The sequence below is a fragment of the Echinops telfairi genome, unplaced genomic scaffold, assembly GCF_000313985.2.
Source record: "Echinops telfairi isolate 266 unplaced genomic scaffold, ASM31398v2 ScPeMD7_9;HRSCAF=40, whole genome shotgun sequence".
Taxonomy (NCBI): domain Eukaryota; kingdom Metazoa; phylum Chordata; class Mammalia; order Afrosoricida; family Tenrecidae; genus Echinops; species Echinops telfairi.
Window position 1 is genome coordinate 6,693,304 of NW_022103906.1, and position 27,820 is coordinate 6,721,123.

Consider the following 27,820-nt stretch of genomic DNA (forward strand, 5'->3'; position numbering starts at 1 on the left):
AATTTATCACAAAAGGCTTATTTTATATTTCACCGAATAGTACTTTAAAATTGTAAACATACTAGTATGACTTAGTTACTAAGCTCTTTATAAAAACAACCGAGAGTTTTCCAAATGTTTCTAATACTAGATTTTCTGCACAACCGATACTTATTCCTAATAGTAAACAAAACAAAACAGAAACAGAAACAACAGTCTACTGTCCTCTAGTTGATTCTGACTCACAGCGACCCCACACGTTGCAGAGTAGAAGTGTCCCATAAGCAAACTCATGATTGCAATCTCAAGGCTGTTTTACTGATAGAAAAGGGCATTGTCCTTGATGAAGCGGGCCGACTCAGTGCCATCGACTCAGTTCTGACCCAGAGCGACCCTGTAGCCCAGACGACCACTTCCGGACGGTTTCTGAGGCTGCGCATTTTGATGGGGGGAGGGCCGCATGTTTCTCTGAGATCCTGACAGGTTTCACCTGCTACCTCGTGCTTAGCAGCCTAACGTGCAACAACCACCCATCGGGGTTCCTGGTAGAGTGGGGAGTAAGGCCAAGGGAGGATCATCCTATAACGTGGATGGATATGGAGATTTCGACAATGGACTCCCTATGTCCATTTGAGTGTGTTGCTGGACTCGTCGATGTTTCTTTGGGTTCTCCTGCTCACGATGACCTGGTCATCACGAGGAGGAGCAGACTCGCAGCAAGTGAACGACAAAAGCGGCGACCTTGTCCTCCACTATATTCCGTAAAAGGCCTCTTCCACGACTTCAAGAACTGAAATCGCGATTCTGAATATGGAATACCTGAGCAAGCAAAGATGAATCCTATTAAAGAAACGTGGACAAGATGATAATTGGAGCAATATAATTGCATAAATAAGTCACCATTTATTCTTTTCATGTGTGTTATGATTTCCTAATATTCTCATCAAATACATTTGAAACGATTTGATTTTTTTAACCTCTAGTGAAAGTTCAAATTAATTTCTATTCTTTTCGTACTTATTTGGCCATTCCTACTTGAATAGTTCCTGAATCGCTCATCAAATATTATACTCACTCTTGTGAATGTTAAGCTCTTAGTCGTGACATGAATACAAGTTTAGGCAAGAACAAATTATGAGAGAGAAATCAAAAATTAGAAACATTTTTTGGTCAATTTCATATCTGCATTGTTCCTAAACCACATTTCAAGAATTAATAGGCAGTCCCTATTACATTTTCTTGATGATAAACATTATCATAGAAAACTTTGCAAATGATTTTGTGAAGATTCAACATCATCTCTCAAATGTAACTCCAAACAACTTATGATTTTAATGGCAATATTAAATGAGGAAATATATTCTGATTGGAATGTTGTTTTGTGAAGCAATCTTAGTTCTTCACAAACAAACTGCCAAAGTAATTTAAAAAGTGTTTATTTGATAGTTTGCTTTATATATCATCAAATCTATTAATTCATAGTTACAGACAGCGAGTTTCTCTTATTATATATGTGTGTGTCTACCTCTGGTGGACTTACTTCTAATACAGTTCCACAGGGACTACGGACAATGACTCAGCACCCTGACAATGTCACACCAAGCTCTTCAACTGTGCTCAACAGGCTCAGCTGCGGTATTTCTGGGCAGAAGGCGTGGCTTCAATTAAAACTCTGTATTGCCTCATCAGTCTTTGAGTGCCAGTTTCTTATGTAAACCCATGTCCATTCTTCCTCTTCCTTTTATCAAAAGTAAGGAAGCAGCTGTGTCATGTTTCATTGTTTTTGGTCATTCTTATTTTAATAACTCCAATGAGCAAATTTGGTTCATAATTTTAACAACATTTTGTTGTCCTTAAGATTTTCATTGTTCCCAGCTGCATTGTAGTGAATTTTTAAATATGGCTTTTCGAGCCATAGTCAACGAACATTTCTTCTTGATGAGTTTGTATAACAGAAGGTGGGGGCATAGGCTGATATGATTTAGTTGTGAGGAATTGTTAACAGGGTTAATAGTAATGGACATCCTATTGAGTATGAAATGAATCATCTTAGACTAGCATGAGGGGACTTTAGTACCCCTAAAAGAAACAAGCTAGGAGGGGGGCACTTCATTTGGTCCCTGGGATCCCTCTACACGGACCCTGCTTGATCCAGGAGACTGTGAAAACAGAGGAGCTCAGAGCAGCAGAAGCCACAGGATCAAAAGCCATAGCATGAAAGGGCAGTGAACTTCTCTGCTCACAGAGAAAGTCAAGTTGAGTGTCTGGGCAAGTGGCTAGCTTGTGGAGTAAGGTGCCTCCTGGCATATAATTGGGGGACCTATATTTGCTGACCATTGAACTTAAAGCTGAGTGTCTTCAGCCTAAAGCTTATGAGGAGTAGTGTTCCTTTTGGGCATTTATTGGCAACTTAAAAATGCCTCTTAACAATGTGCAAGTAAGGCAGTGGCCAACAGGCTATGTGTCTGAGAAGACAAACGCCACAGAAAAGCCTGCATGTCTGTCATTGAAAAGAGGCTATCCTGGCCGAATAATTGTGTCCTGAGCATTTATAACCTGTTCACTTCCGTAAACATCCCATAATCATGAGTACGGTCCGTGAGTTCTGTGTGGCCGCTGGGATGAATTTGAACTCCCTGAAAAGTAGAGAGTGCTGTGGGGGGGACAGTTGGTGGGGAGAGTCATTCCTTTTAGAGTTGACACTGTGGAGATCATATTAATAGTTTTCTCATTAAATTATTTGTTCAGCAACTGACAACACTGTCATTATCAGGCATTTTTTTTCTCCATGAGTATCTGTGCTACATTCATAGGGTCCAGATAAATCTGAAGGTTATGCAAGGCCATTGAGCTTGCTGAAAAACTAGAGGAATTTTCCAAAGTTTCATAGCTATGGAAACAGACAAAGCATGGATTCAAGGGGCAAGTTAACACATGAAAGGCTCATAATGTGTAAACTAGAAGCCTGGAAGGAGGATAGAATGAAAGACAAGAGCAGCCAGATCAAATAAAGGCAAGAATGCCCATGAATCCTTTTGTATTGTGCACATTGGGGTAGGCAGCAGGCTAGTTTCATTTCACTGCCAGGACTCATTTCACTGCCTGACCACAAATTCCTTATCACAAATCAGAATTAGTATTAGCACAGCCACTCCATGCGATATCTCTCTTCTATTGGTAAAGTAGCACAACATGACTCATATAAATTAGTAACAGAATTATTGAGGACTCTAAATGTGAGAAATCTGTGCTCAGTAGTCAAATAGACCAGGCTTACATTCCCTACCATTATTTATTGATTATATGATGTTGGGAAAATTATTCAGAACTTTAAGCTGTTTTCTGATCTATAAATAGGAATAATAATCACTGAGTCATGAGTTTGAGTGAGGGCTCAATATGTATTTCAAGTTATCATGTAATTAAAGTCTGGATTATAGAATTATCCAATGTCTCTTCGATCAAATATCTGTGCCAGCTTTAAAACTGAAACCTCTATTCCTTCATCTGAGTATTATATCTCTCTAACCATAATATTACTCCTATTATCCTACCTTCCATAAATATTCTCCTCTATGTCAGGAAAGTAAAAGGAAATAGAGGAAAGAACTAGAAGGTAAAGGGCATTTAAAGAGGTCTAAATACAGGCATGTACATATGCAAATATATTTATATATGATGACGGGGAAATACATCTATGTGCACATATTTATAGGTTTAGTATTAAGGTAGCAGATGGATATTGGGTCTCCATTGAAGTACTCCCTCAATGCAAGAACACTCTGTTCTATTAAACTGGCGTTCCATGATGCTCACCTTCCCAACATGATTACTGAAGACAAATAGGTCTATAAGCAAATGTGATGAAAGCTGATGGTGCCCAGCTATAAAAAAATATAGTGTCTGGGGTCTTAAAGTCTTCAAGATAAACAAGTGGCCACCTAGCTCAGAAGCAACAAAGCTCACATGGAAGAAGCACTCCAGCCTGTGTGGTCATGAGGTGTTGAAGGTATCAGGTATCAGGCAGCAAAGAACAAAATACTATATCATTGTGAATGAGGGGGAGTACAGATTGGGAACCCAAAGCTCATTTGTAGGCAATTGGACATCCCTTTACAGAAGGGTGTGGGGAGGAGATAACCCAGTCAGGATGCAGTGTAGCATTGATGAAACATACAACTTTCCTCTAGTTCTTAAATACTTCCTACCCCTACCCCACCCCACATACACTATCATGATACCAATTCTACCTTACAAATACAGCTAGAACAGAAGATGTACACTAGTACAGTTAGGAACTGGAAACACAGGAAATCCAGGACAGATGATTCCTTCCAGACCAGTGGTGAGAGTGGCAATACCAGGAGGGCGGAGGGAGGTAGGGTAGAAAGGGGGAACCGATTACAAGGATCTACATATAACCTCCTCTCTGGGAGATGGACAACAGAAAAATGGGTGAAGGGAGACAACAGACAGTATAAGGTATGACAAAGTAATAATTTATAAATTATCAAGGGTTCAGGAGGGAGGGGTGGCATGGAGGGAGGGGAAAAATGAGAAGCTGATACCAAGGGTTCAAGTAGAAAGCAAATGTTTTGAGAATGATGAGGGCAACACATGTACAAATGTGCTTGACAAAATGGATGTATGTATGGATTGTGATAAGAGTTGTATGAGCCCCCAATAAAATGGTTTAAAAAATATATTCTCCTCTATGTCTCACTACAACTTCATATTTTCCATAGACATGCATTCCCACTGGGTTATACTATTGAGATATAGTCAAATAATGTGGCCTTTTTAACCATAATTCTTTATGACATGTCTTATTATTCTGGACTCCAGACCCTTGGCTGGAATATCAAGTCAGAGGGAGCTCTCTGCTCTGCTAAGAGACAAGATTAATGAGGGATTTCATCTTGACTTTAGTAGAGGGTGTGAGCCAAATCACACTCTTTGTTTCCTTGGGGATATGGTCTACTAAAAGACAAAAATTGCACCACCATTCATTCCTCTGTGTATAAGAGCCATCTCAGACACGGACAGAAACCCCAGGACCATCTGAAGGAAAAAGCACATTCAAAATCTCTGTCTGAAATGATGGAGGTTGAGATCAGAGGTACCAGACACTGTGGCATGGAAACCATGGAACAGAGCAAAAGAACCAGAGGCCAAAGCAAGAAAACCATGAGACACAGCAGAGGATCCACTCCATGATAGAGGATTGTGAAACAGAGCAATAGCTGAGCTTCCTGACCCACAGCAGCAGAAACCAAGGGACCACATGGCGGAGAGGCTGAGGACCAGAGAAAGACTTGGCTTCTGGCTGAAGAGAGGTGCTGTTGAAATCAATGATTATCAGTGATTTGATGACCCTGACTTGTGGGAACCCGTTAAGTCCCCAAATAAACCCTTTTACTTGTAAGATATTTTTGATGAGTTTTGTGTGGCTATTGATGAATTATCCAACCCAGTGTAGATGTCTAGTGGCAGGGGAGGAAAGGGTAAGTTAAGAATCGCTAAAGAAGAATGGAGCAATGAGATGCGTCTGACCTTGGCGTTGGGAAGCCAGAGGAGGTAATATATGCCACCACCACCCCTCCAAACTCCAATGCCTTTACTACAGCTATGCAGTCTACTCACCAGCAATCTATAATCACTGTAATAACCATGAATATATATGCTAACTTCATATTATTTATATTGACTCTTTTACCAATTCTTTACTTATTGATTTGTATGTATATAAGGATATGTGTCAATTATATATAATCTTTTACAAATATTATCTTTCTTTCCTGTGCCTCCACCAATGTTATACTTTCATATATTCTAAACCAAAAATTTCAATTACAATGTTTTATACATGATAATCTGAGCATTTTTATCATTTATTATTTTCAATTTCAATTTTTTTTCTGATTAAATGGATTCATTTTTAAATGGATCCCACAGCTTCTAAGATGTATTCCATCATAGCAAAGCCTTATTTGGGGCATTTTTGCCCAACTCTCTATTAAAATAGGCATATTCTTAGTACAATGAAGTTCTAATTTTCAGTTGGGAGAAAACCACAAAATGTTGTTGTTGTTAGGTGCACTTTAATCAGAATGAAGTTGAAATCGGCTCAGCATTGCATTATCAGTTGCTTTGGGTCATGTGGACACTTCCACACTGTCAATGCTTCCTATCCAGCCTGTTGTTGTTTTTTGTGCCATTGAGTCGGTTCTGACCCATAGTCACGCAATAGGTCCCGCCGAAAAGTCCACTGCCTGGTCCTACACCATCCTCACACCCTTCTCCTGTTTGAGGCTGTGGTTGAAGCCACTGTGTCAATTCATCAATTAGAGGGTCTTCCTCTTTCTCACTGCCTTTCTACTGCACCACGAATCACGTCCTTTTCCAGGGACTGGTCTCTGCTCCCAGCATGGTGAAAGTCCAGGAGAGGAAATTTCACTGTGCCAGCTTTGCAGGAGCATGCTGGCTAGATTTACTTGTCCAAAAGATTTGTTTCTTGTTCTGGCAGTTGCTGGCACTTTCAATTTTCTTCAACACTTCCATAGTGAAAATAATGTTTCCTCGTTTTCCTTATTCATTGTCCAGCCTCTTCATACAGATGAAACAATTTAAAATACTCGATCGTGAGAGACATGGACATGAGTCCTTAAGTGAAATCCTTACTCTTGAATGTGTTGGCGAGTTCTTCTGAACTAGATCTTCCCCAGGCAACACACCGCTTGACTGCTTGCCTGCTGCTTCCACGAATGTGGCTTATGGGCCCAAAGAACACAGATCCTTGAAAGGTTCAATAGTTCCTCCTTTTATTATCATGCTTCTTTTGGTTCAATTCAAAGGCTTTTTCCAATTTCTTTCCATTGAGTTATAATTAATCTTGAAACCTGCAGTCTTTGATTTTCATCAGCAAGTGCCTCAAGTGTTCCGAGTTTTCATCAAGCAAAGTTGTTTCACCTGCAAATTGCAGGCTGTTAATAAGTTTTCCTTGTACGTCGATGGTGCATTCTTCCTCATTTAGTGCAGCTTCTTAGACTGCTCACCACACAGATTGAATACTTTTGGTGAAAGAAACAACCCAGAGGCCCACCTGTCCGACTTCCAGTCACATAATCGTTCCTCGTTTGTTCAAATGACTGCCTCTAGGTGTGTGTCCAGGGGCCGCATGAGCGTAAGGAAATACTCTGCAGTCCCATTGTTTTCAACGTTAACCAGAGTTTATGATGATCCGTGATGTCTAACGCCTGTGCACAGTCAATGGTACACATGTAAACATCCTCTTGGCATTCCCTGCTTTCAGCCAAAGCTTATCTGACATCAGCAATAATGCCCTTTTGCTACTCTCTCTTCTGAATACAACTTGAAATTCTGGCAACTTTACATTGATGTATTGCCTAAATTTTCTTCAGCAAAATTTTACTTGTGTGTGATATTAATGAAAATTACCACATTCTGTTGGGTCAATTTTCTGTAAAATGGGCAGAAATGTCTTTCACAAAATAGGTAACGGTTAGTAGGGACCAATAAGATACCGATGGGTTCTTTTACCACAAATGAGATCCAGATCCTTTGAGAACAATAGAGTCACGCTCACTTTTAACCTAAGAGTTCTATAACCTTGAAGCACTGCTCGACCTTTCTGAAGCTTCAACAACTGCTTTCCTACATCCCACAGTCACTGTCGGTATAGATTAACTAAACTACAACATGGGTTATGTAAACCAGTAGTCATTTACAACTTATTAATTTCCATATACAATTAATATTGAGCAAATACATCTCTCGGACCATCAGGATCCCTGCTGCAGTTCCAAATACCATTGACATTGCCAGAGAAGACATCTGTCCTACCATAGCTTCCTTAAGGTCTGTGGAACTCAATTATCAGGCTAATTTTTAAGAGCAGGAAAAGTTGTTCAAGAAATCTTGGAAGCATTAATGATCCTAAACCTGAAATGCTTGCTATATATGCCATAAGAAAATTTAAAAATATACTGAAGTATATTGTGTCTATACCAACACTTACATATGCTGAAGCATTTAAGCTTAATTCACATAAATATTATAGGAATTTAAAATAAGTGGAAGCAGCTTGGAATCTCATTCTTTTGTTGGTTCATTTCTCCAGTTATTACTTTACTTTATTTCCCTCTTGCGATATCGCCTGAGTAAAATGAGGAGCAGATTTTCACTGTTGTCATTTTTGAAGTTATGTTAGCCTACAGATTCATAAAATCAAAACTTTGATTTCCATTGAGGGATTACAAAATTGTTGAACCTGACACAGAAAGAGCTGGGCAAAATGAAAGGCAGTTCCTTGACAATCTGAGGGAGGACTATTTATGAAGGTCTTAATATACTTGCTCAAATTTTACACGTTTATTGAGAACATTTATAAATAGAAAAATAATTTTTAATCAATATATATTTTTAATTTTTGAAAAGAAAAAAGTAATCTGTGGGGAAAACCAAATTACTACAAACATATTATACAAATGTAATTAATTCATTATGATCTCATTGGCTTATATTAATTTCACCATATTTACTAAAATCATATTTAAAAATTTAAAAATGGGTATAAAAATTAATACTAATTGCACACTCTTTTTTTGCATCTACTGAGTTATAACCTTAGCACTTTATCAAATGGGTTTTTGGTCACTTATGGCAATAGATAACCTTCATTTATTTTTCAAATAAAAATCCCTTAGGAAATCAAAGTGAAAGTCATATTGTAAAGTGCAGTATTTAAAGTTCAGATAGAATTTATACCAAGAAGTTCATGTTTTGCTCAGCTATCATAAAGTTTTAAGTCCTGTTTTAATTAAATTAATGTCAGATCATTAATTTACCAAGACACCGTGTTTCGGTACCACTCCAGAGTCCATTTGCTAAACATTCTCTGACATGCGAGCCAACAAGTGTGTAGCCCGTGTTACATGTGAAGATGGCCGTGGCTCCGTACATTGTCAGGGTTCCAATCTTGTTACCATTCGGGGGGAAAGACAGGCTCCCACATGAAATGACTGAAACAAAAACAATAACAAAATGAATATTGTTTCAGGTCAGCAGATAGTTGTTTTTGTGCTTAAAAATAACACTATTTTATTGCAAACTTGTATTCAAGAATATGGAGCAGGAATAACTGCTTATAGCTTGAAAGACTGTTTACCTAGAAGCTTAGGTTTTCTTCACTCATTTCCTAGAAATTAAAACTTAGAAGTTCTTAGTGGATAAAAATATAACAGATCCCTTCAATGACCATTACTGTTTATCCTTGGAGTTAATGCGTGCTTAAATATTTATACATATCATACAAACATGCATACTTACACATAACTAGGTGACTGTCTACTTTCCTATCAACCAAAAGAAGTCTGGTGGCTAGTGCAAAGCAATATGACCATAGTAGTCATCAAAAAATGTGAACTGTCTTTTCAGAAGTTGATTAGCTCATATCAAGAAGTGGGACCAAAAACGGTACTCAATTTTGTCTATACTAATAATTATAAAACACGTTGGCATAATGTATTCCATAAAGCTCATTAGATGGGACTATACATTTCTGGACCCAGGGGAGAAAAAAACCAACCAACCAAAGGAAAAAACACTAAAACAGACTTTTAGTATTTTTACCTAGGGTGACCATATGCCCCAAGGTTACAGTTATCCCAGTGTAATTATTAAATCACCCAATATAGTTGTTAAATATTCATTCACACAAGGGCTATAGTATGAAATATAAATTGTCACACTCTTACAGATATTTATCACATCTCTCAAATCTCTGCATATCAAAACCATACATCACTGAGCACAAGAAACCCACAGAATTTTAGAAGAGGGGAAATCAAGTCCTCCAGAGCAGCAGCTCATCGTGTGCTTTCAACAGATGAAGTGTGAGCAAGTTTTACTGAGGAGCAGAAGCGTTCTTTCAGCACTAACTGAGTTCTTATGTGTAAAATGCTTTCAGCAACGCTGGCAAGTAGCTAAAAATTACTGAACCTTTATTAATATTAAAGGGATAGAAGGCAGTAAAACACAGTGATTAAGCACACAGATTCTAGCCTCAGGCTACCTCAGTTTAATCCTGGTTCTGCAAGTTACTAGCTGGGTTATAGTGGGCAAGTTCCTAAACTGTTCTGGATGCTTGTTGGTTCATCTTTTTTTAATTTTTTTTTATGGACTGGTAATAGGATAGGGTTGTGACCTAGGCTGCGGTGAGCTTCAATGAAATTATTAATATGAAGTGTTTAATCAATGCGTTATACATAATCAGAGTTGAGTTAACATGAACTAATATTGAAGTAATATCTCAGGCTCTAATTAGTGAACTGAATCAATAGTGAGGAAATATTTACTAATAAATCCAGTGAAGAAAAATTGCAAAAACGATTTAGAAGAGCTATTTGAATTAAGCTAATTCTATCAGAGAACAAAGGGAGCTTTGTAGGCACAGTGTTTACAAGTTGGGCTGTTAAACGGAAGATTGGCAATTTGAAACCAACAACCCCGCTGGTGGGAGAACCATGGGGCTTTCTATTCCTTTCAATAGTTACCATTTCAGAAACTCACTTGGGCAATTCTACCCAGTCCTAAAGGATCACTACGAGTCAGCACTGACTGGATGGCCATGAGTAGGGTTTTTTGTTGTTGTTGTGGTTTTTTATCACATAAGGCAATAAATCAGGTTCTATTCCAAATGGACAGACTCCATGTGTTCTAGGCAGGATTGATCGGGAGTTTTCCAATACATCCCTAGAGTATGTCATGATTAAAATGCTTTGATTGTTCAGAAAGCCTCTATAATCCATTAGTTTCTGGAAGTTCTAGACTATTATAGGCCACATATTATACATTTACCAATATTGCAAATGTGTGTGCTGTACCAAATGTCAATGAATTCAAATAGGATTTAGATTTTTACAATTTGTTATGAACTTTTCATTAAACCTTTTTCCAAACATAGTGTGAACTTCACCTTGAACTGTGATATTTAAAGATCCATTTGTAGCCATTTAAGATAATTGGACATTGTTTGGAAACTTCAGTGCTAGTTAGAAATGTGCTAAGTCGAAATGCTCTCTCTGAGCACATATTCCTTACACACCTTAATGGTACACTAGCCAAAAAAAGCTCACTCGGTTTTTGCATGTATTTCTATTCTTTTAGTCTCTGTTAAAAATATCCTGGTGACAAACCTATTTTAAATTTGTCCTGTAATAAGGTTTACGAGAGTGTAAGGAAGAACTAGTGGAGCCAAATTCGAGCTTTTCAGCAGCTGGATAATGGGATTTCAATGCCAGTTTCCTTTGGCAGTGAACCCCGTGCAGCCATGAAGAGAGCAGCACTAATTTGGAAAAGCTAGTCTCATTGAAAGGGAGAACCCCCCACAACTAAAAATAACCTTTGTTTAAAATCAAAGAGGAAGCCTTATTTTCATGTTCTTATCACTTCTCAAGCTTTCAAACTGAATTCTTTAATTTTCTTTTTATCATGCCACTAGAAGTGGATTCAAACCCACTTTGAAGTATTTCCTTTGAACTCTTGGAAGACTTAGTGGCACCCAGGACGTTCCTCTGCACCGAGCAGCTGCTCAATTGACGCTGTCCGGAAGGCTTCCTCAGCTGGGCTTCTTTCGAGGTTGCTGACAACCGTCTATTTTTTCATTATTAAGGTGGATTACAAGTCATTTCTCTCTTTCCCGGAGTAAAACTTCTTGTCTCTTTTCTTACTTATCTTTATGCTGAATTCTTTTACCTACAAATCAATCACACTGTGACCTGTTTCTCCAATCTGCAGGCTCATCGTCCATGTGAGGAAGATGAGCTTATTGGGTAATGGTAATAAATAATTATACCTTTAAGAGTAGGTTCTATTAAATGGGTTCTATCTAGAAATAAAACAAAACAAAAACCAACCCCAACCCTAAAGAGCTTGCAGCCTGAATGAAGAGTATGAGAAAGCACTAAAAAGCATTTTATATGAAATGCACATAAAAGAACAGGAACCCGTGGAAGTGACACCTGCTGCCTCAGAAGATACTTGACATTGGTTAGGCATGTATTATGGCACCGAGCCTCACTCCGTGTCAATGAGTCGGTTCTGACTCCTGGTGACGCTCAGGGCAGGGTAGAACTGCCCCTGCGGGTTTCGGAGAAAGCTCTTTGCAGGAGCAGAAAACCTCATCATGCTTCTGCAGAGGGGCTGCGGGTTTCAACCTGCTGACCTTGTGGCTAGCAGCCCAATGAGTAACCAACAAGAGCGCCTTGGCCAGAGGCTGCAGTTGCTTTATTAGGCCCAGTGGGATACAGCCAAGGTCTTTGAATGCAAGCCAGTTCAAAGGAAACCTCCAGTGAGTAGGCTCGCCTAATTGTGAAATCAGATGCCCCTTCAGATCTCGGTACATATTTGTTGAGAATATGAGTCTGTGAACAGGGTCATTTGAAGGAAAAAACATAGGCCATCACACACACGCATATACTTACATATATTTCATATATGTGTATATATATTTACATATACTTCATATCTATATAAAATTCTAAACTCTTGGTTATGCCAATAATCTAGATGATGATTCATTTGAAGATTTTATTGATCTAGACCCAATAAAAGGAAGACACCGGCTGTGTTTCTTCTCTGGTGCTCATAAAGTTATCACTAGGGGCAAATTATGGTTGCAAAACGATTTCCTTTAAATTCATGTGAGAAACTAAATTGCAGTTTAACTTCCTATAATTTATTGTACAATTAAATAAAAAGTTAAAAAATAGACTATTATCAAGAGCTATAGTAAGTGTGTGTTGACAAGGTAGGGACTATGAGAAATAAATATAATACAATTTAAATATAACATGAAACAATGTGTTATAGACAAAAATAACTAATACAGCGTGTGTGTATCCATATATAACATAAGGTAGATAAGAGGCTGTTTACCCTCTCAGAAGCTAGAAGATGCAGCTCTATTTTGTCATCTAGAATTGCTGAGTCAGAATCAATTTAATGGCAGTGGTTTTTATAAGTTGAGGTACACCACTGAGTCAATCCTAATGAATGGTGACACCAAGGGACAGAGTAAAATGGCCCCACTGGGTTTCCTACGCTGATATTCTTAAAGGAGCAAATGCCTAGATTTTTTTCTCTATTGAGATGTCAACGGGTTCAAACTCACTGGGAGCTTCCAGTGAACAGCCCAGTCCTTTACCAACCGTGCCAGCACGGGTCCTTGTCTCCCTCTGAGTCTAACACTATTTTCACATTACTTTGAGGGAAGGGTGAATTTGCAAAGGTATTTACTGATTGTCATCATAACAATTCTGTTATTTTCGGGTGACTTTTGAGAAAGGAGGGGATGTACATCCTGAGGTGCCAAAGGTATGCCTTAAATAATAGTGATAATACTGACTTAACATGGAGCTAAAGTTGATTGCAAAATTATTTATGTAATTATATATACTACCATATATAATTTCACAATAAATTTTAATTAAATGTTAATTCAGCATTATTGCATTTATAGAATTAGATACATATAATTATATATCTATATCACACTAGTACTCAAGAAGAAAATGTGAAAGAATTATATTATTTTGGACAAAAATTCCAATGATTGTCTTGTATGTATATTTAGTTCCTTTCATTGTTTTGATTATGAATGGTGTGAATGTCATTTATTATCTAAGATAATAAATGTCTTAAATTCTGCACCTTGTGATATTTTTATGGAGAAGTTATTCTCCAAATGTGGTGAAGGAACCCCCTAGGAGGGTCTGATTATCTGATTATGCCCCCCTATGTGGTGCAAAAAAAAAAAGATATTGCCTCACATATACACACAAGAAAGTTTTATTTTGTATTAAAATAGTTACATTAAAATGTAATACTTTTTCCAGTATTATAAAATAAATTGATAGGAATTTAAATGGATTCATAAGTAAATTTTTTAAATTCTTGCCTTTTCTTTAAACAAGGTAAAATGAAGGTGTTTTTGAAATCCTTTGGTAGAGAGAATCCTAAAACGGCCTCAAGATGGACAGTCCACCAGAGAAGAGGGAAACTTCCCTGACGTCACCAAGCTGACGTCTTCAAAAGAATACCTGACCTGAGATCCAGTTTTATTTAAACTGACCTCCCTCCAACCCCATCCCCGAAAACGCAAAGGAAAAGAAAATGTCGATGGAAAACCTTGAGTCAGAAATAGCATACATCAAATGCTTCTAATACTTCTCAACTCTCTAAATTGGTTTAGTTAACTTGAATCTCTAAATCACAAAACTGATCCTTGCATGTGAGCATGATTGTGTTTAACCATGGTGAATGAGAGCACTTACTACATAAGATAGAATCACTATAAATGCAGGGCTGTATCACTCAAATCAAGACTTATTTCAGGGTAGTGAGGGAACAATTAATAACTCCCCAGCAAATGAGCTTCAATTGGGATTGTCCCTGCTGAACGGCAGTGCATGCCACAGAAATACGAAAAACGAGATCCTTGAGGAAAGTGGTCCTTCTTAACGCGTCTCTTTTTGCTCCTGGTAAATCATTTCTGGTACAAGTTGAATTGACATTTGCTTTATTAAGAAATGAATGCAAATGATTACCAAAGACAGCTAAGCACTATCTCTTCCATCTTTCCCTTTTGGTTTATTCTTACACAGCTGTGTGTTTTATCAGAGTTACACTGGTCTAATTACTTATTTCTGTCCATGATAATCCACTGTGAACAATCAACTAAGATTATATATCAAATATTTCTGAATCAAATAGTGCTTTTAACAATACTACTATTGTTTTATTTTTCTATTCATATTTAGCATGAAGCTCAAAGGTTACCTAGGAGAAGAATAATCCCATTTTCTAGGCAGTCTATGAGAACACAACAACATCAGCATAAATATTATTTCCCCAAATCCTAATCAGAACTTTTCAATATCAATGAAGAAATAAGACATGTATTTTGAATGTATTTGACTATATTGTGTATCCAATTTGAGATTTGATAATGTAAATTTTACAAAATAGTATTATTAATTTGGAAAAGCCTCATTTATAATCTACTCAAGCAATCACATATTTAAATATCATATAAAATGCATATATTTTACTGTATTTAAAATGAATGCCATTTGAATTTACTTTAAATCCTTAAGAATATGATAAATTTTCATAATTTACATTCGAGGGGCAAGTGATACCAATAATTTGAAGACCTATCAAATATGGAAAATACCTCTATTACTTACCCATGCAACTTGGTCTCTCGTCTCCTACGCTCCATGTTCCATTAGCTTGGCACTGGATGAGCCTTCTCCCCTCTAAATAATAACCAGGACTACAGCTCAGCACTACTTGAGCTCCATATTCATTTAAGGATCCCGAAACCAGTCTCCAGATGACATGTTCAGCAAGCTGTGTTTCAATACTAGTGCAAGTGACCGCTAGAGAAGAAGAAACACATTTTTAACATCATCATTATTTTTTTACTTACAGGATCAAACCATGCTTGAGTTTCAAGGCAAGGGCCTGCTGTGTGACACTGAGCTGGTTAAGCATACAATACCAGGCTTTCTCTCCTGTCTAAACAGATACATATGCACGATGTGTTACATATTTTATTAGATATTTCTATGCTTAAGAAGCCACAAAGGAATGATCATATATGTAAATTTCACTAATAGTCCCATGACAGATGCAACAGAAATCTCATAATCAAATTGAGAATTACAGAGGCAAAAATCTTATACAGTTACACAAATTATGTAGGAGCTATGAAATCCTTTGTCAGATAAATGAAATCATGTTTATAAAGACTTTATATACAACTTGTCCTAATATTTTCTGAGAAACCTGGAACACTATAAATGAAAAAAGAAATGTATACACTAACATTCAGCAAACTAGATCCCTACTTCCATTACTTTCAATATAAAACATCATATACTGCAATATACTTTGCATATTATTGGGTCTATAAACACAAATATATAGACTCTAGATTAATAGCTTTCAGAAACATTTTGAATAATTCTTAAACAAGTTAATGTATTTGTGTTCTTAGGGACAACTTAAATTCCAAACTCACTGCCATGGTGTTGACTACCCTATAGGACAGGGTAGATCTGCCCCCTATGGGCACCCAAGACTGCATTGCTTTACTTCTTCCTGTGGAGCAAGCCAGTGGTTTCAAACTGTTGAAATCCAGCACACAGCCCACTTTGCCACCAGGGCTCTTAGGGAAAAGGTCTAGAATATTGTTTTTGTATACCATGGAGCTGATTCTAACTCATGGTCATCCTAATAGTAGGACAGCATTGAACTGCTCCATCGAGTTTCCTAGATTGTAATTTTCCCCTGAGTAGATTGTCAGATATTTTCTCCTGCAAAGCTACTGGCAGTTAGCATAGACTTCCCTGTTCACAGGAGAGTAGAGCACTCAAGCACTGAAAGACCAAGCATCCTTTTAACCTATAGTAGCTACATTATAAACAACAATATTAAAATCTTAAAAAAAACCTGAAGGGATAATGTAGCTCCCTAAATAGCAGTTTTAACTACTGAATAACAATAGCGCTAACTGTAGTAACCATAGTAGTTAGGAGTAAAATATAAGTAGATATACTTCAAGGATTTCATAAATATGCTGAAAATACACATATTATTCTGTTTGTATACACCCACACATACACATTCTCAAAAGTTAAATAAGATTTAAAGTAAAACCAGTCTCATTACCTAAAATCCATTATAATCAGCAACTTTCACAAATTGAACAAATTGATTAATCTAATGAGTCTGAAATAATTACATAGCATCCTTTTATATTTTTTGTATATTCAGTGAAATTACTTCATACTTTGGATATATGCATCCAAAATATTACAAAGATCTCATATAGTCTTCTCTCAATAATTTACTGGCCTAATGAATAAATTGAGCAAATAGGTCCTTTGGATGTTATACCTATAAAAACAGCAAGATTTAAAATGTAAAAGGAAATCGCTAATTTAAAATTAATATTTAGATATCTTTTCATAACTATTTTTAAGATTAAAAATAATTAAAATTCATTTGAATAACAGCGCTTTGTTTATATAAATTAAATTCTTCCCAAAGCAACAGAATCACTGTAAGATCAATTAGGATTTTCATTTCTGATATTAGCACATAGCCTTTCAACTAGTAGACCAATAATTAGATTTAATACATAATGAATTTTTCAAATATAGCTCACTTATTTAAAGCAAAATAAAAGTTTCATAATTAGCATGATTGTTTTTGATCATCTGAGTATCTTTTCTAAACTCTTTCTGTCAAAAAGAATTCAATGTTGGCTTGCTTGATGTAATCAGATATTTGCTTTGAGCTAATTATCATCTACAAGAGCCCTTGTGGTGCTATCAGGTGATCATTGAACTATTCATTGCAAGATTGCAAGGTTGACTGTGCAAACCCATTAGCTGCTCTTCAGGAGAAAACCCAGCATCATGAACTCTGCTCTCTCTTCTCATAAACACTTACAACCTTGGAAATTACCTATCGGGTCCTGTGAGTGGGGATCAGCTTAACGTCAGTGGGTTGGTTTGGTTGGAAAATAATCTGCAGCAATGATTTCCAAATCATCCACGATTATTTCTTCCTTCATGAAAATGTCGTTTAGTTTGCCTTGTATCTGTCCTATTTTAGGATAATTGCCTCTTTTTCCACCTGCGAGGCTACAATTTCTTTTACTGCAAACACTGTAGGTTTTCACAACTTTCCTTGAATATAGCACTTGCATTAAAATAGGCAATAAGTGTCTCTATTTATAATTACCTGTGTGCATGTGTATGTGAATTGAAACATAATATTGTAAGTGTTATGACAAAGGATAAGCAGGAAAAAAGCTGAGGAAAGAAAAGCAGATGTATGGGAACTGATAATGAAATTGTGAACTTGAATAAATATTGTATTTTAAAGTCCATCTTGTCCTTTGTTTCCTGAAGGAAGTGGTGTTCTGCAAAAGTGTATAGATGTTTAATGTAAAAAGATGATGTGAGACAGAAGATGCATGAAAGGTGAGTGTTTGCATATTCTATGATATTCTTTGGATAGTAAAATCCTAAGGAGTATAAACCAAGAATATATGAGATCATTACCAAACAGTATGGGACAGATCCAGTGCTTATAAGTTTTATCTAAGTGCATGTATAAACAAATAAAGTAAACAGCCCATGTAAAATAATTCAGTAATAAAATAATTCCCCTTATTATCTTAGGCAATAGAATAACGTAGCCATAATTCTTTAACAAAACTGTAAACCTTATAAGAGAAAACAATACTTAAAATGGAACATTTTGAAATCCTTGAATTCCTTTCTCTTAAATATGGTGCTGGGGAAGAATATTGAAAGTACCATGGACTACCTAAAAACCCATGGAAAATGTACATCCAGAAGGTTCCTTAGAAAGAAGGATGGTGAGCCTATGTCTGTCTCTGCAGAGAGGCCATCTTGCTTGGTAAAGTAGTTGGGCAACACAAAAGAGAAAGATGGTCAACAAGATCTCAAGCACAAGAACAAGGAAAAGGATAGCATGCTCTTTACCCTTTGTGTCTTGATGCAATGTCTGTGAACTGCAATGAAGCAAAGAGCAACAAACGAACTGTCCTTTCCTTAATGAAGCTGAGACACCACCTTTATCAAAGAAATCAGTTGAAGCTTTTCTTCCACTCTCTATTCTATAGCCTCGGGCTGTCTGTCTTTCTTTGTATCAAGACCACATTATTTTAATTCTTTGATGTCTATCATTATTCGAACTAACTATAAAATGTTTTAAGAAAATTCACATTGCATGAGAGGAAGTCCCTTTTTATAAAGTAGCTTGACAATGATGGGTGGCGAGAACTATCTTGTTCTAGTCTACCTGGGCAGATCAATTTAGGGAAAAGTAAATATGGGTGCTTAATATAGGGAAATTGATTTTCTTAAAATAGTGCTTGCTCACAGACACCTTGGAAATAATTTAGACAGCCTTGGGTATGCGACTTCAGCTCAGGTCTTTGCAAGCAAAGGAAGCTTAGGATTCAGCATCTCCTCTGCTATGACACACCTCCTATGCCCGTCTCAACTAATGTTTGCTACTTACTATATTAAAGAAGGCCTGGTGGGTACAAGCAGTGATCCCCAAATTTTGAGATCTGATTCAAAAGAAAATATGATTATTACAACCAGAAGAATCCCTACAGAATTCCTTACTACTAGGAAACACATGGGCTCATCCTGAGTCAGAAATGATTTACTGGCAGTCGATTCTTTGTGATTATCGTTGAGGTTAGGCTCTGACTCCCAGCAACCCTAGGAAAAGACTACCACCTGCTCTTGCACCACTCTTTCATCCTTGTTGCCTCCACTGTATTTGTTTGTCGACTGTCCACTTCATCAAGCATGTTGTCCTTTTTCTAGAGACTTGTCTCTCTTGATAACATGTCCAAACTTCATATCATAACTGATATGAAGCCTAGCTGCTCACTTTTCCAAGGAGCATTCTGGCTGAATTTTTTCCAAGATAAATTTGTTTATTTTCCTGGCGCTTTTAATATTTTTAACCAACACAGTAATTAAAATGCATCGGTCATTCTTCAGCCTTCCTTATTCATTGTCTAACGTCCACATGCAAGTGAGTTGAATGGACGTATCATGGCTTAGATCAAGCACATCTTAATCCACAAAGTGACATCTCTGTTCTTCAATACTTAAAGAGGTCTTGGGCGGATGAGCCCTATAGGACCAGTGGTGTGAGTGGCGAAACAGGGAGGGTAAAGGGAGAATGGGTAGGAGAGAGGGAATCGATTACATGGAACTGTGTGTGACCTCCTCCCTGGGGGACAGACAACTGAAAAGTGGGTGAATGGAGACGTCGGACAGGGCAAGATATGACAAAATACCAATTTATAAACTATCAAGGGCTCATGAGGGAGGGGGGAGTGGGGAGGGAGGGGAAAAATGAGGACCTAATGTCGGGGGGTTAAGTGGAGAGAAAATGTTTTGAGAATGATGTACAAATGCGCTTTACACAATTGATGTGTGTATGGATTGCGATAACAGTTGTATGAGCCCCTAATAAAATGTTAAAAAAAAAAAAAAAGATTACAGAGCCAAAAAACCAAAAAGAAAAAAGAGGTCTTGGGCAGCCCATTTACCCAGTGCAATAGGTTGCTTGATTTATTGACTGCTGTTTCCATGAGTTGTGCATCTACATAAAACGAATTCCTCCACAATTTTAATCTTTTCTCCATTTATCATGATGCTGTCTATTGGTCCAGTTATAAATATGCTAAGAATATATATGTGTGGGTGTGTATGCATACATATGTGTATGTATCCAACTTTTTATATAATGTGATTGTGAAAAAGGAGTACAGTCTGAGGGTTCTCAAAATTATGAATTTAACCTTAAGAAAAATGGTTAAAAGAAAACAATTGGGATTCACATGATAAGGATGGCTGTAGCGTTGTCTCTAGCAGACGATGTTGCATGTGCTTTACTTTCCCTCTTCTTCTTTTACTCTTTTATGTAGACTCCAGATGTTTTAACAATTAGACATATGCAGAGACAATCAACAGGATTTGGGAGTACTGAAAGAAACATCTTAGCAGGACGTGTTATTAGAAGAGAGCAGTCCCTGGGATAAGATTTCATACTTGATAAAGTAGGGAGGCAGTAAAAAGAAGACCACTTATGAGACTGGCTGACACAGCAGCTGCAACAATGGGATCAAACATAAGCACAACTGTGTGGATGCAGCCAGGCCGATGTTTCCCTCTGCTGTCCATGGAGATACTGTGAGTCAGGACCGACTCTGGGCACCAATGTCAACAGCAATATTAGACACAAAGGCATTTTTCATTTAGACTGGGAAAAAGCTCATGCTTAAAGCAAGTAAAAATTTAAAGCATTTATTCAAAATTGTTTAATCTAAGCAGTTAAGCTTAAAACCAGTGAAAGAATCTTTAGTCTTGTGATACAAATATGTTTGGGTGAACTAAGCATTATATCAATAAAATACATGTAAACGTAAGAGGCTGCATATATTAATGGATAACAGGTTAGTGGGTTTATTTAGGAAAACTGTACTGCTTGTGCTTTATTACTAACTTTTAAAGTCTTCCCACATTTCAATATAAGAGAAATGTAACAAAGACATGAAAATTAAAGGTTATATGTGAAATATAGGTCTATCTCAGATGAAAAGAGTAGAAATAAAAACAAACATACAGAATTATGGGACATTTTCATTTCATGACATTATATATAACTGCATAATTCTACATTTAATTCATGACATTACACATAGACTCATTTCCATATCATGATATAGGTAACAAATTAATCGAGTAAGGTAACAATGACAGATATTTGGGCTGTAGACTACAGGAAAATAGAAACTAGAGTAAAATATGGAAGAAAGAAGGCAAAGAGTGTGCTAAGAGCATTAGGGAGAAAGGAAGTGAGACTTTGGAAGCAATATTTGGCTTGTTCATATTTTTCCTAGGGCTGTCCCTGCCAGTCAGAATCCAGTGGAACTAACATATGCTTCTCCCAAAAGACTTTACCGGAAAAAAAAAAAAAGTTGAATTACATTCAGGAAGCAACATAAACTAGCCTTCCTTCCACTGTACTGACATTTTTAAAGAAAACACTTCATTCTTACTAACAAAAATAGCTTAGATGGGAATTCATTTGGGCTTTTTCTGTGTATGTGCCAGCATTTCTCAATTATCCAAAGTCAAGAGATTGCTTCAGGACTACTGCTAGTCCTTTCATGAAAGGGCTAAAGGCCTTTTTCGCCTTGTAAACATAAGTTCACATTAAATTGATCCTCATAACAACTCTGAGGCTGATAAACAAGTGAGCCCACTGTCACCCCAAATCAGACTAGAATCCCGTCTCTCCTTTTATTGTCTTTCTCTGACCCAGAAATTTTCCTTGCTTTCTCAGAAAAAAATGCAAGAAAATTATATTTATTCTATAAAATACTAAAATGCGATAATGAATATGTATATGAGAATTAAATTAATTATGATGCAAACACGCAAGAGTACAAATATCAAATGAATAATATAATTTCAAAAATAGCTTAGAAATTGTGCCAATATGAAAAAAGTAGGAAAAGAAAACTTTCTGTTAAATACATTTTTATAATTCAATCAATTTGATAATTTCAGATAAATAAAAGGCCATGTCAAGTTAAATAAAACATGTGTTCAAAAGCATAAAGGGTTTTTAGCTGGTTTCTTAGGGTCCCTTCAGCGACTTTCCCTTACAATGCCATTCACCGAAGTGACCAGACAGCACCTTAATGTTCTACCTAAATGGAAACAGTTTGACTACTTTTACATAATGTAATTTATATATATTTCGTATAAAATTTTTACTTTGGTTTTTATTGTTCAGAGTAAACACAGCAGGAGGACAAGCACTAATCCAACATGTTTTCCACATATAACTCAGTACCATTGATAACATCACTTGAGTTGACCAACCATTCTCATTCTCCTTTTCCAATCATTCCTCCTCTATTTTACATAAGCTCCCGCAGACCAACCAAATCCACAGCTATGGACATGATTACAACTCACAAGATTCCCATACAGGTTCTGAGACAAATCTGTAGGGAAAGACAGCTGGTGGTTTTGAACCAGCAACTAAGGCTCCTTAACATAACTTCACTGTCCTTTAAACTTACAGTCCGATCTTTCAAGTGCTCTTGTCAAATTGATCCCATGTCAACAGCTCTTAAAAAGAGCATGGTGCTCATGGCAAACATGATTTCTCATTAAGCTAAACTGTGACTGTTTTCAAAAGATGCGGGGGCTATGTAGGGCTTAAGGAATACAGGTTCACATTTTGTCTCTGCCACTTACTAATGGAAAGGTTTCCATCAGGTATTTAGCTTTCCTCCATCCTCAGTTTCTTCTGTTAAATGAAAATAAGAATTGTTTTATGAGGTTATTTTGGGTATAAAAATGGGACCATAAAACAAAACATATATAAATATATTATCTAAATATATCAGTGTTTCAGTGATAACAAAATATTTTGTATTTTACTTGAAAACACTTGGCTTTAAATTTTACCTTGAGTGATTCTGATGTATTATAGATTCATTTAGCCAGTGGTAAAACAGGAAGGCGAACAGCTGTTTTGTGTAAGATATTCAGAGAGTGGCAGTGTAGCCACCATCAATAAAGCCCTTTAGCTTTCTCTCTCATAAATTACAAACCCTTATCATAAATCTTCTGTGGTGTTCTAATCTTCTTCCAGATGCAGGGACACATATGTTTTGTTTTTAGCACACATTTTCCCCTGGTAATACTCAGTATGGGTTAGTAATTCTCATTACAAAGCTTAGATCAAGCATATCTAATTAGCTTGGTAAATTTTGACTAGATGCTCAATGCTTACATACACACACACACACACACAGACACACACACACTCCACAAAGAAATCTGAATCTGAAGTAGTTCCTAAGCTCTCCATCCCACATTCCTGACTGAAACTAGAATTTCACAATATTGTTATCCTTAAGATCTCATAATTATCAGATTTCCTCTCATTCTTGTGTTTAAAAAAGTATCTAAAGTAATATTTGCACGCATTATACATTATACATTACATTATACCATATCATTTGTAAACATTCACTTGCAGATGTTCGTTTTTTTAAGATTTACTTAAAGCACAATGATCTATCAGGTTACAGTCTTTTCCACTCAGGACTTGTGGTGGTGCTGTCGGTTAAGCATGGAGTGTTAATTGCAAAATAAGTGGTTCAAAACCACCAGCTGTTCTTTTGGGGAAAGAGGAGGTTGTCTGCTCCCATGAAGATTTGCAGTCTTAGAAACCCTCCATAGATAAAGTCTTATGGGGTCAGAATCAATTCCCGTAGGAGTGGGGTACAATAAACTCACTATTGATGTTAGACATTGGAATGGGTAGGAAGCTGGGCAACGTTCAAAACTAATGACATAGGACAAGTGCACTGCTCCGCTATCACGGCTCCAACTTCGTAGTTAGGATCCTGGTGCCAACTGAAGTATCCTGTAAACAAACCACTGTCAGAAAGTCCATTCTGACTTATGGGGAGCCTATCTAGGACGGATTGGAGCTGCACCTCATTTTCCAAGTCTGTAAATCCTGCAGAGCAGACAGCTGCACGCAGCTCCTCAGCTTTTTCCTTCCCTGGGCGCTACTAGTGGATTTAAATGGCTAATCTTGTTAGCAGCCCAATGCTCAGCTCACAGTATCACTAGGGCTCTGACCAGGCCTGCAGCTTGATCTAATTCACTGTCGCGTACCAGAGCATCAGTTGGTAATTTGAAAGTGCACTGTTCTGATTTAAACCTGTAATATCTGCACTGCTTATATCCCTAACAATGTGTAGACACTTTCAGTCGTGTCACCAAAGTATGGATTTATAAAGAAACTGATTTACGAATAAATAAAGACTGGATTTATAATAGTATTAGTAATAAAAAGGAACAATAATACAAATTAAAAATAAATGAAATCCACAAATTTACATAAGATCTGATTTACTATGAAGTAAAAAAAAAAAATTACCAGTAATGCCCTTGTTCTCACCTAGCTAAGAGGTAACTATCATCTCCCTAAACATTCTGATTATGACACGTAAACCAGACTAATGTTTGATCAACTTTAAAGATACTGGAAAACATTTTTCAGAATGCTTCATAAATTTTTAATAAAAGCTCCATATCATAGCTATTTTTAATTGCACAAAATGGCTAATGTCAATGATTCTAAACTAGTCCAACAAGATGATAAACATAGTACTATTAATATAAACTGATCCAAATAAATAAATAAAATCAACCCTGTTATTTTATTAATTCATGTAATGGGTTTATCTTTAACAAATTGAGTTATATCTTTAAAATGGCTTTCTTTCCAAAAATTGCTTTTAGTTTGTTTCTCTAAAAATTCCCCAAAATATTTTGGTTGTGTTATTTTTATGTTCATTATCATATTTTATTAGGTCTGGCATGCTGTATACTTTCGAAAGTCAGGGGTTCCACATGCATGGAGATCCAAAATTAAACTGGATATTTTGCAATGGCCCAAAGTAAAAACTCTATGGTTCCTTATAAATTGAAAAAAAAAAAGTTTTTTGGTAACTTTTTATTTTAAAATGTTTTATTAAATATTCTTTATTAATTATCCTGTTTTTCTAAAGAATACTTCATTGTAGTATACCCAGGTGATCATGTAATAATTTATGGATTACTGATGAACTTGGATCTAAATCTTAAACCTATGTGTATGTGCTATTTTTAGAGGCATAAAAACATGATCAGAACCATTGATCCAAAAATACTAGACACGATGATTAGGTGGAAAATTCCAAACTAGGAGTTGATATCCACTACAAATTAGAATGCTGTATGACTGGATAGTGGAAATTCAATTTGTCATATACTTTCTCTTAAAGAGTTTGGATGCATGCCAATATAGATAGAGGATAGATAGGTGACGATAGAGATGATAGACACACACATATTGGTCCCAAGAGCGCAGAGTGAAGGAAAATAGGTATTTAGGGAAAGGTGGTAAATTTAAACTATAATATTAAAATTCCTATATCAGGGGAGAAAATATATTTGTGAGTTATCATTTGTTTCCATTTAAAACACAGATATCTAGCGACTTTTCAATGTAAAAATTATACCAGTCATCTATACACTTACCTTAGGTGTTTAAGACAACACCAACAAAAGACATAGATATTTATTGAGTGAGCAGGTGAGCAAGGGAGAGAGAGAAGCGGCCCCAGATGATCACTGCCGTTCTAACTTTGAAGGGATCTGTTGGGCTTGTGTTCTATTTTGCAGACTGTGTTCTGATTTACGTAGAAGTCTTTAGCAGCAAAACTGCACCACAACACCACGCCATTTTATCTCTTGGTTGATGTTTCCATGGTGTTCACTATGGATCCAAGTAAAATGAAAACCTTAGCAACTTCAAGGTTTTTCTTCATTTATCATCATGTTGCTAATTTGTCGTGAAGATCCATCTGGAGGTTATTTTTTTGTGGTTTTTATTTTTGTTTTGAGCTACAATCCATACTAAAAGCTGTAGTCTTTGATCTTCATCAGAAAATGCTGTAAGTTCCCCTCCTTTTCAACAAGCAAGATTGTATTGCTTGCATGTCACGGGTTGTTAGTGATCCTCACTCCAATCTGGTGTTACAATTTTCTTCATAAAGTAGAGCTTCTGGGATTATTAACTCAGCTTCTGGGATTATTAACAGGCTTACGAAGTACAGTGAAAGGATACAACCCTGAGTCATTTCTTCTCTAATTCAATCCACACAAATTCCCTTTTTTCTGTTTGAATGACTGCCCCTTGGTCCATACACAGGTACTGCATGTGCATCATTAGTAAGTTGCAAGCATTCACATTCTTCTCAATGTTATCCATAGTTTGATGTGATCTACACAGTCAATCCTTTGTGTAGTCAATAACACACAATTAGCATCTTCCTGATAAGTCTCTGCTTTCAACTCAAATCTATCTTCTATCAGCAATAACAGTCCTCAATTGATATCCTCTTCTGCACCTGGCTTGAATTTCTAGTTATATCCAGCTTTTGCGTTTAGCATTTAATTTTTGAACTGGTTGACAGTTTTACCAAGAACATAATTTTTCATTACACAATTCATACACATTTTATTTCATGTCATTGATTACAGTACCCACAATGTATTATCTTTTATCCTTTATACTCCCCGTGTTTTCTTTATACTTTCTTCTGTCTTAGCCCTTTATAAATTTCTACCAGTGCAACAACTATGTTCTAAAATTATCTTCAGCATAATTTTACTTACATGTGGTATTGATCGATCATTTTGCTTTCTGGTGCACCACCTTTCTTTGGAATGTCCACAAATATGTATCCTTGCTAATCAGTTAGCCAAGGAGCAGTTTTCCAAAATTCTCTGCATAGATAGAGAGTCCTTTCTGTCTGATATCAGTTTGCTAAAATATCTTAATCATATTTCTGTTAATTCCTGCCAACATGTTTTTCTCCAGTGCCTTCATTGCAGCTTGAATTTCTCTCTTCAGTACCACCAGTTCTTGATCTTATTCTACTTCCAGAAATATTTGAACATTCACTAATTAGTTTTGTTACACTGTGTATTCCTTCCTTTTCTCTTGATGCTTCTTGTATCATTCTATATTTCTTCCTTAGAATCACTCCTTCATTTCTTCCAGCCTGAAAATTACTGAGCATGTTCTTTCCTGTTGATTTTCTAACTTCAGGTCTTGGCACATTTCATTAGATCAGTTTACGTTGTCTTCTTGAGCTGCCCTTTGGAATCTTCTCTTCAGTCATTGTACTTTATCAGTGCTCCCTTTTGCTATAGCAAGTTCGAGAGTCTCTTTAGACATCCATTATACTCCAACACACACCATGTCCTTAAAAAGCTACAAATGATGAACAGGCTTCACTGACTAGTAACCTTAATTGAGAAAGGGAAAAAAAGCCATATGTTGGCATTAAAATTCTCATTTCTTTATCTTATTAGAGTCATTTCCTCCTAAATACAAAGAGCTTAATGCATTTTTATTTGTCATTGTGTCAAAATATTACACATAGTTCATTAGGAGCAGCAGCCCTCATTTGCATGATTATGTCACCAACGTGATTCGCAGCTTCAATGATCCAAATCCAGTCTCAGTGGATAATGAAGATGAAAAGGAATGAGGCGCACACACATCTGCTTTGGAGATCTGTACTTCTGCAGGTAGG

The 27,820-nt window shown here is 36.6% G+C and overlaps 1 protein-coding gene across 1 annotated transcript in view; it reads right to left on the reverse strand.

The window, feature by feature from the left end:
• Positions 1 to 27,820, reverse strand: part of CSMD1 (CUB and Sushi multiple domains 1) — a 2,262,799-nt gene that overhangs the window by 96,671 nt on the left and 2,138,308 nt on the right. Inside the window, exons 51-52 of the mRNA XM_045286696.1 lie at positions 15,249 to 15,443; positions 8,847 to 9,020 (exon numbers count right to left, since the gene is read on the reverse strand). Of these exons, the coding sequence (XP_045142631.1) occupies positions 8,847 to 9,020; positions 15,249 to 15,443 (369 nt within the window). The remainder of the gene's footprint in view (positions 1 to 8,846; positions 9,021 to 15,248; positions 15,444 to 27,820) is intronic.